At 33.5% G+C, this 20,532-nt stretch overlaps 1 protein-coding gene across 3 annotated transcripts in view; it reads left to right on the forward strand.

Moving 5' to 3' along the window:
• The window catches only part of LOC126878717 (uncharacterized), a 534,329-nt gene that overhangs the window by 454,239 nt on the left and 59,558 nt on the right, over positions 1-20,532 (forward strand). For all 3 annotated transcript variants that reach the window (XR_007695744.1, XR_007695745.1, XM_050641584.1), the window contains exons 3-4: positions 11,905-12,099; positions 17,424-17,618. Coding sequence is in view for 1 of the 3 variants with exons in the window: in XM_050641584.1 (XP_050497541.1) it covers positions 11,905-12,099; positions 17,424-17,618 (390 nt within the window). In the remaining 2 variants the exon portion in view is untranslated. The remainder of the gene's footprint in view (positions 1-11,904; positions 12,100-17,423; positions 17,619-20,532) is intronic.

A 20,532-nucleotide genomic window follows, 5' to 3' on the forward strand; every position in this document is an offset into this window, starting at 1 on the left:
TATGGCTCCCAAAAGTGTTCCTCACAGCGTACACCAAAAACCTTTATCAGTGAAGTTAGCACAAAGGTGATGCTAACTGCCAACTAAGTTGACCTCCTGGAGGTGCAGAAACTTCCTTATAAAAAACTGGAGACTGGAGACCTTAGGCTTGTCTCCTGTGACTTCAGAGGGTTGGAGGTGGTTCCTCTCGGTGTTGTGAGAGTCTTATTTAAGCTTCATGGAAGGGCGAAGAATCCTCATAGAAACATCTGCAATTAGTCTCCTTGGTTCACCAACTTTGGATAATTATAGTTATGATATAATTAAAATATATTAACAATATTGAACACTGGAACTTTTTAAAACGTAAATCATACGAGGGCCTTCGCCCCTTTTCTTAACCACACTCCAACATTAAGTGCCAATTTCCAATCCTTTTCCGCTAGCCAAAAGCCAGACGTCAATTTATTTCTTAGTTTCACCGCTAGAGGGCTACCAACTTTACTTCGTTAAAGTTCCCAATATTGAAATATTTCGCAAAAATATATAATATATTAATTAAACATTATTGTTTTTAAGTATAATTCAATAAAAACGTCAATTAAAATTAAATAAAATGACTATAAAGATAATTAAAAGTTAACGGAACGTTACACATTGCGAATTTCTAGTACCGGTCATAGTCGTCCGTTTTGGGTAGGGCAACGGTTATTTTATCGCATAACTTTTTTCTCTTTAACTTTTTGACTCTGGATTATTAAATTGTGAGGTATTCTAGTACTAAAAGATACACTTGCTTTAAGTCGGTAGGACACACCGTTTTCTAGAAAAATTGATTTGAAAATTTTTTGTTACTTGAATTAGAAAAAAAATTGAAAAAGTTTTCAAAAAAAAAACGGTATATTTTACCAACTTAAAGCAAGAGTAACTTTTAGTACTAAAATACCTCATGTTTTAATAATCTAGTGTCAAAAATGCTTAAAAATTAAAGACAAAAAAGTTATGGGATAAAATAACCATTTACCTACCCAAAACGGACGCATATGACCGGCACTAGAAATTCGAAATTAATGAAATCGAGTCATCTCTGGAATATAAATAAACCTACCATTTTTCGTTTCTCTAAATAGTTTTTCTTTCAAATTCAAAAAACGAAAAATTTTCAAATTGATTTTTCTAGAAAACAGTGTATCCGATCAACTTAAAGCAAGAGTAACTTTTAGTACTAAAATACCTTATATTTTAATAATCCAGAGTCAAAAATGCTTAAAAATTAAAGACAAAAAAGTTTGCGATAAAATAACCGTTGCCCTACCCAAAACGGACGCCTATGACTGATACTAGAAATTCGCAAAGGATGGAGTCGATTTATCTCTGGAAGATAAATATGCGTACATATTTTTGTTTTTCTAAATAGAAGCGTTCTGGAGTTTAAGAAAAACTAATTACCAGACGAAGTGCATTCATAGAAGAAAAAAGAGAATTTATGAAAATAGAATACTGGAAGAACTTGAGGCATTAAAACAGGAAAATCAAACAAGAAAATTCTATAAAACTCTAAATAATGTAAGAAAGGAATTCAAACCAAAGAAGAAATATTAAAAAGGTGTGTGGAACGCTATAAAGAACTACTTACCATCGAAGTAGAAGATCCAAATCAACCAAACCCAAGAGCAACCAACAATACACCATTAGAGCCTCCATCAATTCAAGAAGTACGGGATGCAATAAAACACCTAAAAAATAATAAATCTCCAGGAAGTGATAGGTATATTCGCGGAACTTATTAAATATGGAGGTGCTACCCTGAATAATCAAATATACAAAATAATACTGAGAGCCTGGAATAACGAACAAATCCCGGAAGAGTGGTGTATTGGAATCGTTTGCCCGCTACCCAAAAAGGATGATCAATTGGCATGTAGAAACTACAGGGGAATAACCCTCCTTATACCAGCTTACAAAATATTTTCGAGTATCCTATATGGTCGCCTAAGTGCGCATTCAGAGGAGCTTCTTGGAGAATATCAAAGTGGTTTTAGGCCTGGTCGATCAACAACAGACCAGATCTTTGTGCTAAGGCAAGTACTGGAAAAACCAATGAATTCAATATCGACACATACCATCTTTTCGTAAATATTAAATCGGCCTATGTTAGTATCCTAAGAAATAAATTGTATGAAGCCATGGATGAATTCCACATCCCTGATAAACTGATAAGATTGGTTAAGGCTACAATGCGTAAAGTTGTTTGCAAAGTCGAAATACAGGGCGAACAATCACAGGCGTTTGAAACGAATGTTGGGCTGCGACAGGGAGATGCGCTGGCGTGTCTCCTCTTCAACATAGCTCTGGAAAAGGCGGTCAGAGATGCCCGAATAGACAACAGAGGAAATTTTTAATAAATCATCCCAAATTTTGGCATATGCTGATGACGTGGACCTAGTTGCCCGCACAACACGCAAACTAGAAGAAATATATACCACCTTCTCAAATGCTTCAAAAAATATGGGCCTGAAAGTAAACGAGGAGAAAACTAAGATGATGGCATCAACACCCAACAATAGAGCCAGAAACATCGGTCACCAATTCTCTGTTGATAACTCTACCTTTGAAGTGGTGGACAAATTCACATAGGAGAACGTCATGACGGAAAAAATCAAGCGAAGGATAATCCTAGCGAACAAATGCTATTTTGGACTGAGTAGACATATGAGAAGCAGAAACTTAAGCCAAAAAACAAAAATAACCATATACAAAACCCTTATACAACCAGTGTTGACATATGGATTGGAGACATGGACCATCTCCAAGGCAGATGAAAACCTCCTGCTTATATTTGAACGAAGGATCCTGAGAGGCATATTCGGTGGCATCTGTGAAAATGATATTTGGAGGAGGAGGTACAACTACGAGGTATACCACAGATATAAACATATATTTGGTGGTAAAGACGTAGTACCTCTTATAAGAATAGGAAGACTAAGATGGGCAGGACATCTAGCAAGATCACAGCATAACAACCCTCCTAGAAGAATCCTTATGTCACAACCTGTGGGAAGTAGAAATAGGGGTAGGCCAAAACTTAGATGGAAGGATGGTGTAGATGAGGATGGGAGAACGATAGGCGCAGCAAACTGGCAACGGTTGGCAATGGATAGGACTGACTGGCGTAATAGACTTGGGAAGGTCGAGGCTCTTTCATAGGGCTGTAGCACCATTGCTGATGATGATGAATTACCAGACGCCATCTTCAAATAGCTCTAGCTCCCTTAGGACACATTTTCGGACTAGGTGAATTGGGTTAAATTGTCTTAAAATTATCTGAGGAATCTCCTGTCTTCGTTTGTCGGTAGAGTTTCTGGCCACCCTGTATAACAAAAAGCAGGTTGCTCAACAACTATGGGTGATACCAAAAAACTAAGACTAGATTTAGTCTCGGCACATAAAAATGGATAAAAATCAGCTAAAAATCAAAAAAGGTTTTCAACAAAATGTTTTTTGTTGGCCTCTGCTATTTACCACTTTAAATTATCAATGAAAATTGTTTAACTACAAATTTTCGTGTTTATAATCGCTCAACAAAATATCCTTTGTTCATGTTCATGTAGTCCAACTGAAGACGTCTGGAGAGACAGAAACGTACTTATGGGGATGGTGCATCACCTCTGAACCGAGTTGAAACATAAGCTGTTGAAGTTATATATACTTCTTTAGGCGCGATTGAGAAAAATTGATGTGAGTGAATTTTTATAAAAATCACAGTATGAAGTACGCACACACTCACAACATGAAGTTAGTTGCTAAATCTTTCAAGTTATGTAAATGTAAAATAAAAATGTATACCATTTTTATTCAGTTGCAATGCCAAGGCAAAACAATCTTATTTTTCACTTAGAATACGGAGCGCAGTCCAGCACTCTGAATCAACGATTTTCGACTCTTGTTGGAGTCTCATCGGAGAGACGTAGGCCTGCTGCTCCATACTCGAAGTGATCAACCATGAAAGTTTATCCCCACACTGCAACTGTTGTGAATGGATTAGGTGACTAGCGTCATCTGGCAATTTCAATCCTAATAGCAACATTTATAATATTGAAAAGTATTAAAAATATTACTAAAAAAATTTTTAAATTGAAAACTTATTGGTCCATTTCCCTGGTGACACCTCCAAGGCTTCTACAATATGCAAGCCAAATGGATGCTGCAGTGAAGACCAAAGGGAAGGAATTCTACACTATGCAATTCACAACCCCCGTCTGCAGCTTGGTAAAGTTCCAACGGAAAATGGACCTAGTTGCTCTATAGGAGTAATACTAATATAAAATAAAAATGTATACCATTTTTATTCAGTTACAATGCGAAGGCAAAACAATCTTATTTTTCACTTAGAATGCGGAGCGTAGTCCAGCACTCGGAATCGACGATTTTCGACTCTTGTTGAAGTCTCATCGGAGAGACGTAGGCCTGCTGCTTTTTATTTTTTATTTTATTTTTATTTTATTTTATATTAGTATTACTCCTATAGAGTAACTAGGTCCATTTTCCGTTGGAACTTTACCAAGCTGCAGACGGGGGTTGTGAATTGCATAGTGTAGAATTCCTTCCCTTTTGTCTTCACTGCAGCATCCATTTGGCTTGCATATTGTAGAAGCCTTGGAGGTGTCACTAGGGAAATGGACCAATAAGTTTTCAATTTAAAAATCTTTTAGTAATATTTTTAATATTTTTCAATAATATAAATGTTGCTATTAGGATTGAAAACTTTACCTTTTATGTAAATATATTTATTAAGGTACGTATAAATAAGCGTACCGCGCACTTCGCGCCGTGTGAACGCTGGGCGTTCGTGGCGCGTTCGTTAGATTAGTACGGGTTTTCAAGTGGCGCACAAAGGCGCGCACACGGTGCACCACGATCCAACTTCGTATTAACGTTATTTTGAATTTTTGGGTATTATTTTTATTTTAAGTATTAAAATTAGTTTAATATTTAAATAAAAATACATTTATTTCGTTGAAATCATAATAATAGAAGTTAAAGCGAAAACCGATGGACTACCCCAGATAATCGAAATACCATTCGAAAATAATATTTCAACCAACCAAGATAGCCATCGTTCACCCTAGCTTAACTCAGTCTCCCAAGGTGTGTGTTCGTCTTATCCTAATCTTAGATATGTTTCAATCATGTTTATTGTTCAAAAAAGATATAATAAAAATGTGACTTATTAAATGCATAACAAATATATTCAAATTCTTGCCAAAAACTAACAATTTGTAAATTTTACTTATGTATGGCTTGTGGTATTTGACAGTAGATCTTCTTCTTCTTGAGGTCACTGCAACTACTGATGTCGGGTGCTGCTGTCTGTTCGATGCATCTTGTTGCCGTGCCTTTAAAGTTGCATCACCGGTGATGAAAGCTGGTGTCTCCCGAAGGGAGAAAAGTGATCTATTCCCAAAAACTAGAAAATAAAACACAATATCATACATCAAGAAGTAAGGAAACCAAAGTGTGCCAAGTCTGCCATTCTTTTAAGAAATAATCGTCAGAAAGGGTAGCAGATGACAAGAATAAATTAAATGAAATCAATACTGAGGGGAATAGTTAAATTATCTGATTACTAAAAGCATATTAATAAATTTAATGAAATGAAATATCAGAACACATGCCTTTAGAAGATGGGAGGTTAGGTATAAAAATACTAGAAAAACGGTTATATGTTGAACTGTGATTACAAGAAAAAAAATAATGAATTTTCTTACCCCAAGAGATCGTCTGTTTGGAATAAAATAAAGCTAATATTTAAATTTCATTTCTTTAAATAAATTAATTTTGCCCTCTCTCAATTATTGTCACTGTCATTTAAATATGACAGTGCAAAGTATAGGGAGATGGAGAACCATGTTCCGTATTGAAAAACAGATATCTAGAGAGTAAGGACATATATGACGTACGTTCAGTATGACTTGGATGAAAAGAGAGTTGCCTATAGAGGTATTTAAGAGCGCCAAAGAGGTTTTTAAGAAGATAATTATTAATGAAATATTAAAGAAAATAAAGTAAAATAATTATTTAAAAATAAAATAGCAAAGATGTGACGTTTGTAACGTTACAAAGTATGTGAACGGCCGTAGCTCAGCGGTCATGATACTGGCCTCGTAAGCCAGAGCGCACGGGTTCGAGCCCCGGCCACAGCCCCGGCAACAACAATCCATTTTCATTTTTAAAAATGATACGAGCCGTGTCACCGTGCCTTGGAGAGTACGTTAAGTATCTCGACACTAGTTACTTGAAACAGGGCTAAAGGTATAATTGGCGCCGGAATAATCCGAAAGGATCTCCCCGGCAAAATGCCATAAGATATTATATATTATAATAGAAGTATAACTTCTTACGTGCGTACAAAGTACACACACTCTTTTTTTAATTTTTCATTTTACTCATATTTTGAGTACAAGGAATCAACTTCCGTTGGAATTTTTCCTAGACGAATAGACGGAATGTGACTGCATATTGTAGAGTCGCTTTCATCTTCTTTATTCGTCGTCTCCTTGCCTTATAAATGGTGAAAGGCAAAGATGAAGGATGTTACCAGAAAGTGGTTCCACGAGAAGTTTCAGATTTATTGTTTAGATCTGGGACTTCTCATTCATCTTTAATAGATATCGCTACTGTGAGCGTCCGATACGCACAACTATTTTCATAGTTCTGCTTAAATAGGCAGCTTGGTTTCGTTTCGATTCAGAGGTATTCATGTAGCCCCACTGCAGTGGTGCACCCAGGGGGGGTTTTGGGGGTTAAAACCCCTCCCAGGGCATACAACAAAAAAGATATATAAAGAATGGTAGTAAAGCACTAAAATCGCCTAAACCTCTAACTTTTTTAAAGTAAGACGGATCGTTATGAAACCTTTTGCATTCGATTCGGGAGAGCTTCAGGGAAATTCTTGAATACTTGGCATGAATAATTACAAATGAGAATTGCATTCTTGTAGGCGGAAAATCCATTTTCCAAAGTGCATCATACAAAATAAAAATTCACAACTAGGAAAATAATCATGGGAATAAGTTCAATTTTCATATTCAATATGGGGGTTTTGAGGTCGCTAAATAGGAATATAGGGTCGGCGAAGTTGTAAGAGGTACCTCGTGCCAGGAATCTACGTCATCTCTAGGAGTTTTATAGAAATTCGTTATTGAAAATAATTTATTATCTCGGGGTTTTAAGATCGCTGAACAAGAATATTGCAACGAAGATGCTCTGTACGAGGAACCTGGTGCCCTGTATTTACGTCGTCTCTGGGAATTGTATGAAAATTCGTAATAAGATTTGTTGCAACTTGTTATTCCGGGGTTTTTAAGGTAATTAAGAGTTTTAATCATATAATCGAGGTTCTGACATCTCTATATCTAAAAAAATTATTATTATTAGTGAAAAAAAAATTTCGAATTATTTTTTTTTTCATAATTTTCGCTCTGAGCTCAAATAACTTACTGTTCCATTAGTTTTAATGGGAAATAAGCCACAATTTTACCAAATAATGATTTTATTAACGTTTCGAAGCCCAAATCGGGTTTCGTTGTTAAAATACAAAATACTACTGATTCGTATTTTGTATTTTGACAACGAAACCCGATTTGGGCTTCGAAACGTTAATAAAATAATTTTTTTGGTAAAATTGTGGCTTATTTCCCATTAAAAGTAATTGATTATAAAAATACCACAAGAAAATAGCTTCAGAACAACATTAACTTACTGTTATTGTTACTCACCGTTGAATTTTATAACGAATTTCTATAAAACTCCAGAAGACGAAGTAGAGTCCGGGCACCAGGTAACTCATACTCATACAGCATCTTCCATGCAATATTTATGGCAAAACTCCAGGGATAATATAGATACCGGGCACCACGTTCCTCGTACAGCATCGTCGAAGCAATATTCGGGTTCAGCGACCTCAAAAACCTCGGAATAAGTTTCAATGATTTTCATAATGAATTTTCATAAAACTCCAGGAGACGACGTGCCTACTGGGATACCGGGCACCAGGTACCTCTTACAGCTTCGCTGAACCCATATTCGTGTTTAGCGACCTCAAAACCCCCGAATATAAAAATATAAAGAAGATAAAGGCAGGTTTTGTTTATATTTGATTCATGCCCGATTTCACCAACGATACCTAAACAGTTGCCTTATTAAGTCATTCTTATCGTTAGGAACTTCTTAAGTCAATAGTTGGGAACAATCGCATTTCACAACTAAAAGAACTGCTTATCTAGGAAATGCTTTCCCAGGTATTACCTAGGGTACGTTTGAACTATTTTTGATAAATAAAAAGAAGAATAAGATGACATTTTCTTACTTTTTCGATTATTTGTCATTATTGTTTGTTTGCCAATTTGGTTCTATTCAGTTTTGTACTGTTATAGTTATTTTATTTAGTAGTTAGTTATTTGTGCATTAAGTTTGTCTATAATAAATACAGTCTTGTATGTTGTTTGTATATCTACAGTGAAATGGAGGAAAAGAATAAAGTTGTAAATTTCACATAGGACGAAAAATTGAAGTTAGTTGAATTGTCATTATTGAAATAATTTTAAAATATGTAATATGTTGAAAATTGCTTTTTATTATTAATTTTTAATGACACACTTTTAGTTATATCATGAATGGGTTCTTGAAACACAACACTAGTTTGTTAGGTAGTAGGTAGACTACATAATTTTGTCAACAGACCTGTAAAAAACTCCAAAGGATTTTCTATATTTTCCAACACATATTATATTATTAATATAAAAGAAAATACAAAATTACAACTAATAATATACCTAATATTACAGAATAACAGAAAAATTAAGGTAAGAGCAAATTATTGACAAACGTCACAAGTACATTAGTCAAAATTGTAAAAATATAACCCGACTGTCAACGATAAGTAATACCTAAAGTTTAGGGAGATCGAAATCCGTATTCTAACGTAAGGTAATGCTTAAGCGGTTTAGGCAATTCTTATCGTATGGTGAAATCCGTTACCTAAACCCACTTAGGTAATTCTTAAATATTTAGGTATCGTTGGTGAAATCGTGTATCAGAGTTGGACTACCATGTCCATATAGCTATTTCAGCATCCTCATGCATCCTCAGTGAAGCTATGCAGTCACATATAAAAATATAACTCATCTCCATGATTATATTCTGAGTTGTGAATTTTTATTTTTTGACACTTTAAGAAGAACTTTAGAAAATATATTTTATCTACTCTATGTATGTCATATTATGTATAGGTTTTTAGTTTGTGAAAACTGTCATTATAGATAGCAGTGCGTGAAGGGTTTAAAGTGTGCGTGAAGTAACAATGTATTTTAAATGGGATTTACTTTTTCGCACTGTTTTTGGCACACTTTCATATTATCAAATATCCTTAACGTTCGCGTTGTCATGGTGATGACATAAGGAGCAATAAATTACAACAAAAGTGTTGACAGTTTTGTGGTTTGAAAGAAGTTAGAATTTTTAAATGTCAAAGTTCTAAAAATTGTAAATAGAAATGAATTCCAGTGACGAAGTGTTACAGTTTTTTTATTTGTTTATCGTAGATAAAATATTGTATGAAACTGTGCGTTGAAGTACTTTTTGCGAACTTACGCGATGTATAGCACTCGCTCCGCTATCGCTCGTGCTCTAAACATCTCGTGCGTTCGCAAAAAGCATACTTCACGAACTGTTTCATAAATAACTATTATCTACTCTATGTCATATATTATTATGTATAAGTTTTTAGTTTGTGAAAACTGGCAATATAGATAGCAGTGCGTGAAGTGTGCGTCAAGTAACAATGTATTTTAAATGGGATTTACTTTTTTCTACGAGCGTGCAAAAATGTCTACTTTCGTGCATGCATTTTAGTTTAGAAAGTTTCACTTTTCCGCACGCGTGTTACTTATCCGCACGCGTGTTACTTTTCCGCACGCGGTTTTTACTTTTCCGCACGCGTGTTAATTTAGATATGTTAATATGGCCTTAAAGTAAATATAATACATGCAATAAACTAATATTTAGATATTATTTACTAATTTATTTCAAATATATCTTATTGTGTAGACAATCGGTAGACAATAACAGTCGTTTTGAGTCATGGAAACCAAGATCGTCGTCATGCTAACTAATTATATTGAAAGTTTGGTTTTGACAACCTTGTCAAAGAATTAATTTGTGTATGTATTTTCATATTAATTAAATTAATTGATTAAAATTTGGTAATTTTTTAAAGACTCTTAGAAAAAATATTGTTCCTAACTCTTGCAGAAAGTCTCTTTTCCGCACTCGACTGCTTGCCGAACTCCCGCTTCGCGTCGTTCGGCAAACTGCAGTCGCGTGCGGAAAAGAATGACTTTCTGCACTTGTTAGGAAATAGTATATTGTGCAACAAGTGCAGAAAGGTACTAAATTCTCACGAGTTTGAAAAGTTGCGGTACGAGCGCAAGCGAGTGCCGCAATTCAAACGAGTGAGAAATTACCTTTCTGCACGTGTTTCACACTATACTTTTTCTACAAGCACAGTTTTTCCTAAAAATAAAAATCACAATTTCCAAACAACGATTAATTATAATAGGTACCTATCTGATAAATTTTAAACTGTATTTAATTAATACCTACTAATCAATTTAAATTCCTTATACCTAAATAAATTGCACAGAAATCAGTTAAAAAATTAATGCACTGCCTTAATTTGTTTAAATTTAAACAATTATTACACATTATTGACATTATATTTATGCAGTCACGGATTTACACAAAACCTACTTCATTCGACGTCTCTTGCACAGGTTGCTAAATCCTTATTGGTTATTTGATAATTATAAAATGTTTAATAAGAATAAAATTGTAAAATAAAACAGTTGTAACATCCATAATTTAGTTTCTATGCTATAGTTAAATATAATAATTGTCTTATAGGTTATATATTTGTCTAAAGTTTAACCACGGATGTAAACAGAATATAACGTTACTCAGAAACTCAGAATGCGGTAGTCCACGGATGTAAACAGAATATAACGTTACTCAGAATGAGGTAGTCAACTGTGCAGAAAAGAACTTTGCGGCACAGAAACGTCACTTTTCTGCACACTAATGTCAAATATCTTATACTGTGAGAAAATATCAAGTTTGCTAACATAAAACCGTGCAGAAAAGTGCACTTTGAATAGTGGTTATAGAAAAATAACTATTTCGCACTGTTTTTGGTACACTTTCATATAATCAAATACTTAGCCTTAACCCTCGCGTTGTCATGGTGATGACATATTGAGCAATAAATTACAACAAAAGTTTTGACAGTTTTGTGGTTTGAAAGAAGTTAAAATTTTTAAATGTCAAAGTTCTAAAAATTGTAGAATAGAAATGAATTCCAGTGACGAAGTGTTACAGTTTTTGTATTTGTTTATCGTAGATAAAATATTGTATGAAACTGTGCGTGAAGTACTTTTTGCGAACTTACGCGATGTGTAGCACTCGCATTCTGTCGCTCGTGCTCTAAACATCGCGTGCGTTCGCAAAAAGCATACTTCCCGAACTGTTTCATAAATAACTATTCTGTTTACAACAATGCAATTTTTATGTGTACTTCATGCCGAGCATTCAAGAATTTTCCTAATGCTCTCTCGAATCGAACGCAAAAGGTTTCATAACGTAATGCTGTATATCCTCGCCTACAGGAAAATGTACCTAACTTGTTTTTCACAAACAATACAAAAAAAATTCGGTGTCCAAGCCAACCCCTCCCAGAGGAAAATTCTCGGTGCGCCACTGCCCCACTGAAGACGTCTGGAGAGACAGAAACGTATCCTTGGGGATGGTGCATCACCTCTGAACCGAATTGAAACATAAGCTGTTGTTTAATTTAAAATATTCTTTATTTAGAGTCAACAGCAGCGATCTCAGCCAGGATATTTCTAACCAAAGCAAAATAGTACAAAACAGCGATTTAGTTCCAAATACTGATCCAGTATATAACAACAGCGGGGTACGTGAGACTGCAATTCTTTCTACTACTTCTAATATTCCTAGAATAACGGTAACCAGGAGAAATACATCAGCGTCCCAAGCGGAAACGGGGTAAGTCTGGTCTATTCAGTTCTTAACATTTTTTAAACCATATTTGCCTTTAAATCATATATAATTTGAAATCTATTTGCACATGGCTGTCGCCCTGAAAACGTGAACATATCCAATGAAGCCAACTAGGATGTTCGGCTACAAAGGTAAAGTTTATCTCTATAGTTTTGTAGTAGAATGTAGGGTGTAGGGTGAAGTTATTTACTGTCATTAGCCTTTATTTTTATTGCCAATGTGTAACGTGTCGAAAACCCGGTTATTATTATACTGTCAAATTAACTTTATTTTATTAAAATATAAATCACCCTGTACATCATTTGAAGCCTATAAATGCAAAACCAGACATTTGACATTAAAAAAAAATGAGTTATATTATGAATTCCATATGCAAAAATTGATAAGAATCCGATTTTCTGACCCTAAGTCCATAAACAGACATTTGAATGGCATTATTCACAGTTTTTTAGCCCTAAGGCGGATCCACATCAACAAAAATTTATGTTGTACGTTGTATTTGACACAAATTTGCTCGTGTGCGTTGAACTTTTTGTTGATGTGGACTGTGCACCGCATGGATTAAAGCAAAAATATTTTCGTGACGAACAACGCACGCTATCCATCGTGCTGTCGGTTTTTGAGTCGACTTCAAAGAAATTTTCGCCGCACAGCAGTGTTATTGTGGACTTGATTATCCCCTTGTCGCTAAGTGGATTCGGCGGTACAACGCACAAAATAAATATTTACGTCGTAAAAATACTTGACCAGATTTAAATTTGTGCCGCAAATATTTTTTCTGTATTTTAAAATACAACACACACACAAATTTTTATTGATGTGGATCCGCCTTTAGATGCAAAATCAGACATTTCTCGTTACATGCAAAAGCAAACATTTCCCTTTAAACCAATCCGGATACGACTTCTTAGTCACGTGCCGTCGTGTTAAGACGTCACGTGACCGTGACGTGAGGTCACGTTAGGAGCAAACGTGGTAAATATACGTTAGGTATGCATTTTGCCTACAGAAAGAAGAGGAGGTGATAGAATTTCACAAAAATCAATTTGTAAAAAGCAGGCTATAACAGATTTCATTGAATCTATTACTTGCTGCGAAACTCATTATGCAAGGAATAAAACAGTTGTTAGACGATATTTACCTTGTGAACTAAATATATCGAAACTGTGGAAGATGTGTGAAATATTTTTGTACGACAATTCAACATTGGTTTTGGATCACCAAAAGTTGATCCAAAAGTTCCTTCTTATATATATACTAAGGAATTCCACAGTTTTCACTGTTTTCCTTCACTCAACCGTTCTCTCTAGCTCCTTCTGTCTTGCCAGTCCCCTTCCTGTAGATTTCTTCTCTCCATTGCTTCGTCCACTTCATCTCTGAAGGATCTTCGGGGTCTGCCTCTCTTCCTTTTTCCTATCGGGCTCCACTCTGTTATTCGGTTTATCCACCTATTTTGGTCTGCTCTTCTGACATGTCCGTACCAGGTTAATCTCTTCTGTTTGATGTAGTCTATTATGTCTGAGTTTACTGCCATTCTTCTCTTAATCTCTATGTTATTTATTCTATCTCTCCTTGTTACTCTGCAGTTCTCCTTAGGAATTCCATCTCTGTTGCTCTTATTTTATTTTTGGTTTTCTTATTTATTGTCCAATTTTCACATCCATAAGTGAGGATACTTGTTGTCATGGTATATATTCTTCTTTTTGTTTTTATGCTGATGTTCTTTTCCCACAGTATCGGGTTCAATTTTTGTATGCAGTCTCTTGTTTGTCCTAATCCATTTTGTATATCTTCCTCAGTATTCCTTTGTTTGATATTATAAAACCTAAATATTTGTACTTATCTGTTCCTCTGATTTGTTTACCTTCGTCTATTTCCAGTTGTTTTATTTGTGTATTCTCCGTTGTTAGGTATTCAGTTTTCTTTTGGTTTATTTCCATCCCATTCTTTGTATATTCTTGTTCCAGTTTTCTCATCATCAAACTCAGGTCATCTTCGTCTTGTGCAATCACTATTTGGTCGTCAGCAAAACTTAGGGTATATAGACATTCGTTCCTACTGGTATACCCATTCCTTCGCAGTTGCTTTTCCATGGTTTCAGGGTTTTTCCAGGAGTACTCTGAACAGGGTAGGGGATGTGGAGCAGCCATGTAGTAGTCCCTTTGTCGTCTTAAATGGACTGCATATTCTATTGCTCATTTTGATAGCTACTGTGTTATTCTTGTAGAGTGCTTTTACTGCTGTTATTAATCTTCGTCGATGTCTTCCATTGCTTCCGATAGCTTGGTTCTAGGTATCGAGTCATACGCCTTCTTAAGATCTACGAAAGCTAGATGGACAGATCTATGTTTGGCCATTCTTTGTTCGATTAGTTGTTCGACCGTGTTTACAGGGTGATTGATTAGTAGGGTAAAGCTCAATAGCTCCGCTATAGTAATAGATAGCAATAAAAGTTAACAACAACAATTTTAGCCACCTTTGATCTTCAAATTACAAAATTAGTTAGAATGTTACAGGGTGTTCGATAACACAGTGGCAGACCAAACTTATGTTTTTTTAAATGGAATACCCTATATTTTATTTTAAATTCGAAATCCCGTTAACTTTTCCATCACAAAAATGTAAAGTTTTGTTATGTTATACAGCGTATTTACAAAGTTATAACCAATTTTATATGAAAATCGTAACAAGTTCAACTCTCTGTATAAATAAAAATAAGCAAAACAACAATGGTTTATTAATGCCATATTTTTTAACGTATTGTCAAAATTTTCAAGAATGGTCGATATTGCTAATTTTCTTTATATCAAATACAGGGTGAGTCAAAACGCAAGTACATTATTTTCTCAGTAATTTTAAATGGAACACCCTGTATTTTATATCACTATTGAAAAGTACCATTACCGTACTTTAATTTTTAGATAACATTCCCTAGGTCTAAATTTATTAGTTTTCGAGATATTTTCATTTTTCAATGGACCAGTAGCGTGGCCACCCAAATCACCAGAATTTAATAAACTGGACTGATTTTTTTGGGGTTACGTTAATAATGAAGTTTATAAAATACCTCCAACAACAAGGGATGAGATGAAAAATAGAATCCAAAGTGTATTTCGATGTGTTAATTTACAAATGCTTTGTAGAGTAAGTAGCTCATTCAGTGATCGTTTTTAGGCGTACATAAATGTGTTAGGAGATAATTTTGAACACCTTATGTAATTAAATATTAAAAATATTTTATTAAAAGTAGCTTGTAATTTTTTCAAACATGTTTTTTTGCAAAATGTATTACTGATAAATTATGTTTCGTTCTTTATTTGTTACATTGTTACATTTACATACAAAAGTAGTGTTTAATTGTCTTCACAAAATATTGTATTTTGTGTTTGTGTGTTTTTTTGTAAAATTTATTACTAATTTTCTTTGTTTATTTGTTGCATTTACATAAAAAGATAGTTTTTAATTGTTTCAAAAATGTTGCATGTAGTGGTTGTGTTTTTGTTTGTAAAATGTATTACTAATAAATTATTTTTATTTCTTTATTTACTACAGCGTTACATTGATTACCGGATTGATAATCGATAATCTTCAATTGTCAATTTAGTCATGGCTTACTTAAAATTTAGATAAATTTAAACACCTAAATTAATTTGCTCTGAAAAATGAAAATATCTCGAAAACTAATAAATTTGGGCATAGGGAATGTTATATAAAAATTAAAGTACGTTAATGTTACTTTTCAATAATGATATAAAATACAGGGTGTTCCATTTAACATTACTGAGAAAATAATGTACTTGCGTTTTGACTCACCCTGTATTTGATATAAAGAAAATTAGCAATATCAATAATTCTTAAAAATTTTGACAATAAATAAAAAAGTATGGCATTAATAAACCATTGCTGTTGTGCTTATTTTTATTTATACAGGGAGTTGAACTTGTTACGATTTTCATACAAAATTGGTTATAACTTTGTAAATACCCTGTATAACATTACAAACCTTTATATTTTTGTGATGGAGAAGTAACAGGATTTTGAATATAAAATGAAATATAGGGTGTTCCATTTAAAAAAAAAAAGTTTGGTCTGCCACTGTGTTATCGAACACCCTGTAACATTCTAACTAATTTTGTAATGTGAAGCTCAGAGGTGGCTAAAATTGTTGTTATTAACTTTTATTGCTATCTATTACTATAGCGGAGCTATTGAGCTTTACCCTACTAATCAATCACCCTGTATGTGATCTAAGCATGCTTTCCACGCAGTGAAGTTCCTTCTTAAGAAAGTTTAAAATAGAACAAGCGAGTAAATATAGTTACTTAATCGAAATTGTTGCTCAAAATCTCATATTTTTCAACAGTGCATATTTAATTATTTTTTATTATTATTAATGATCTAATGTTACTTAATATCATTGTGCAGTCTGAAGTTTAAACATGTTTAACCCTAGGTGGATTAACTAGACAGTATTTTTGAAGTGAAAACTTCTTTAGGGATGTTGTGCGATTTTTGGATAGGGGAAAAAGCATTGAATTCGCGACCGTCCTCGCGACCGTCATGGCGACCGTCATCGCGACCGTCATTGTGACCGTCATCGCTTATGCTATATATTATTTGTATGTATATATAAATTGTATAGAAGTATTTAATTTTAAAATTAATGTAAAACCTCTTTTAGGATGGGGAAAAAGGATTTATTTCGCGACCGTAATCTCTTCGGCGAAATAAATTTTGTACGTATCTATATTATGTGTATGTATACATAAATTGCATAGAAGCATTTAAATTTAAAATAAATGTAAAACCTATTTTTGGACCGGAAAAAGGATTTATTTCGCGACCGTCGAAATAAATTTTTGAAGTGAAAACTTCTTTAGGGACGTTGTGCCCTTTTTATATGGGGAAAAAGTATTGAATTTGCGACCGTCATCACCTCGCCGAAATAAATTTTGTACGGATATATTTATATTATGTGTATGTATACATAAATAGCATAGGACATTCATGTGAAAAAACATTCAGCTCGTAATTGATATATGTACTATAAAAAGTTTTCACTTCTGTCGGCACTCCCACGACTGCTCTAAATTTTTTTTTGTTCTTTTCGCTTATTTCAAACTGAATAGCATATTTTTTATTTTTCAAACACAGTTAATCCACTAAAGAAAAGACTTAGCAAGTAGTTTGAGTAAGGCATATTTTTTTTCCTCATGAGTTACAATCACTGGTTGAATATATGCTATTTATTACTACAAGTTTTGTTGGTACGCAGTCTACAATAACTCAAAAAACAACAATGATTTTAGACTAAACGAAAACGATCCCAATGACGAAACTTCTAACCAAAGCCAATTAGCCCAAAACACTGATTCCAGCCTAGAAAATGGAGCAGTACACGATAACACTCTAGTTTATGAAAATTCACTTCTTTCAATTTCTAAAATGTCTAGAAAGCCCAAAGTTATCAGGAGAAACACTTTGCCATCTCAAGCAGGAAAAAGGTGAGTTTAAGATTGTGTTGGTATTAAAAATCTACTCGTAGATTACACAGTACTGAATATTTCTGTTTTGGTCCATACTTTGTTGAGTTTCAATTCCGTCGTAATTTGCTAGAACACTGTATTTTGAGAAATGGCTCTCAATAATGATCTGACATGTGCCAGAACAAAAGAAATTAACAGGTTAAGAGTCGAATATTTCGATTCGCCTATTATCATATTTTTGACATATTTCATATTTCGTGGAGAAATAAATTTTTAAAATTATGTCTTAAAATCAATTAATCTGGTAATGTAAATTGTATTAATTTCTATTGTAAATACCTACATTATTATTAAACTGTTTTTATTTGCCTCATTATTTTTCACACTTACATAATTTTACTACTTTAAAGTGATAATTCAAGATAAATAATTTTAAAAAATTCTTTAGATGTCATATTAACAATAATATATGCAAAAATATGTGAGAACTATATAATATTGCATATATCACAATATATATCACAATATCACAAAATTCCGCCACTAAAAAATTTTGATTAAGTTTCACAATTTATAATAGTCTAAGAGCTAGTGAACCCTCCGACTAACGGTCTTCCTGTAAGGCTAGAAATTTGTATAGTGATAATTCATAGCACACCAAGGCTAAAAACCATGACCTGGCAGGCATCAGCCCTGCACTTGTATCTACCAGGTGAATCGAAAAGTGCAAATTTAGGGGGTAAAATAAGCTTTCTCCTGTAAAGTTTAAATTTAAGTATGTGTTTGAGTAAGTCATTTAGAAGAAATGTGTACAATGACAGTCGATTCTGAAGAGCATAAGACCTTGTCAGGCGAGGGGAAAGATTAGGGGTTTTCCTAAAATTATTTTTTTTGCATCGAACAAAGTTTTTTTAGGTTTTTTGAATCATTTCAAGCAGAAAAGGTCTTAAGTGACTTTTCTCTTAGGTTAATAGTTTTTGTTATATAAGCGATTAAAAATTTTGAAAATTGCGAAATCGGCCATTTTTAACCCTAAATCGGACATTTAACTAAAAATTTCAATGTTGCCAAGGTAGGTAGATATTCTTTAAACATTGATTGATGAAATCCAGAAGAGTTTTTTGCAATACAATATCGAAAACCCCTTTGTTTTTTTAATTGCTAATCAAGCGGGCGCGACACTGTAGTATAAATGAGGACGTTTGAGTTGGCATAAATTTATTATCTCGAGAATGGGCAAATTTGAAGAGAAATCCTCAGACAGGTCGATTTTTATTTTTAAATTTGGACTTTTTGGCATATATATATAATACTAGTGACGTCATCCATCTGGGCGTGATGACGTAATCGACGATTTTTTTAAATGAGAGTAGGGGATGTGTGATAGCTCATTTGAAAGGTATTTAATTCTCTATTCAGTAATATAAACCTTAACATAATTATTTATACAGGGTGCACAAAAAATTTTTTCTTCTTTTTGTCTAAATTAATTTAATAAAAAAGTTTTTTTGTACACCCTGTATAAATAATTATGTTAATGTTTATATTACTGAATAGAAAATTAAATAACCTTTCAAATAAGCTATCACACAACACCTACTCTCATTTAAAAAAATCATCAATTACGTCATCACGCCCAGATGGATGACGTCACTAGTATTATATATATATATATATATATATATATATATATATATATATATATATATATATATATATTGTTATATTTCTATTTGATATGAAAATTTAAATTTGATAATTATAGACAAAATTCAATTTAATATAAAATATTTTCAATTTTCTCAACCACGGGCATATAAATTTAGAACAACCTGTATACAACAAATTGTTATATTTAATTTTAAGAAGTGATTAAATAAGACTCAAGTGAAATCGTTAATAGGTCATTATCGTTGTTCGCGGAAGGATCGGTCATTAGCCGATGCTAATTAAGACTAAGTGGAAATAGAGAATAGGTCATTAAAATTTGTATATAGTAGAAAGTAATTTTAGAATGGGAATTAACTATTTTCTTTGAAATCCATTAAGCATATTTAGAAAGTTTAAAAATTGGTTTTGAGGAGATACTGCGAATGAGAGTTGGTGGTGGAAGTTTGATTTGTGAATCTGGAAGGGATATTTAGAAAGTAGGGGAATGAATGACAAATAGAGATCAGAATGTTTTGAGCTGTCGAGAAGTGAAGTCGAGTAGTAGACGGTAGTGTACGGAGAGTGAGAAAGCCGGTGTAGTTCCGTGAGTGTGGAGTATCTATCGTAGAACGAGAGGTAGGCCAGGTTGAGAGTAAAAGAACCTCCTTGAGCCAAGAGTTCCCGGTAGCTGATTGCAGTTTCGAAAAAGGTAGAACACAGCATCACGACAGAAGCAGGAAACGAGAGCTATACGAACTAGTTTTAGAGGAGAACATTACTGGAAGCCAGGACGAGGTTTTGATTGCAGCCAAGGATAGCAGGAAACGGGTCTTGTGTGAAAACATTCTCAGTGCACCAGAAAAAGGTCAGTCTCATTTGTTTGGACATGAATGTATGGGTTTTTCGTAGTAAATACCACATTTAAAATTGAAAAAACATAATCAATAATATCAGAAAAGCTTCATCAAACTTAAATAGAATTGTTGCTGATAAATCATAATAGTTAAATGTTAATAAAAACTTTCAATTTGGAAATCAAAAGGAAATAAGATTCCCATGTATAAATGTTATGTTTAAGAATAATAAGATATAGCAAATATTAAGCAGTGATTGCCATTTAAATAAAATAAACAATATTTTGATTACAATTGTAACCCATATGTGTTATTATTTTACTCTTTTCTTTCCTATCCCGATTAGGAACCATTAAGAAATACTTAGAAGCCACGTATGTAAGTAATTAATTTTATAAAAAGCCCTGAGATTGAAAACATATTGATAT

The sequence above is a fragment of the Diabrotica virgifera genome, chromosome 10, assembly GCF_917563875.1.
Source record: "Diabrotica virgifera virgifera chromosome 10, PGI_DIABVI_V3a".
Lineage (NCBI taxonomy): Eukaryota > Metazoa > Arthropoda > Insecta > Coleoptera > Chrysomelidae > Diabrotica > Diabrotica virgifera.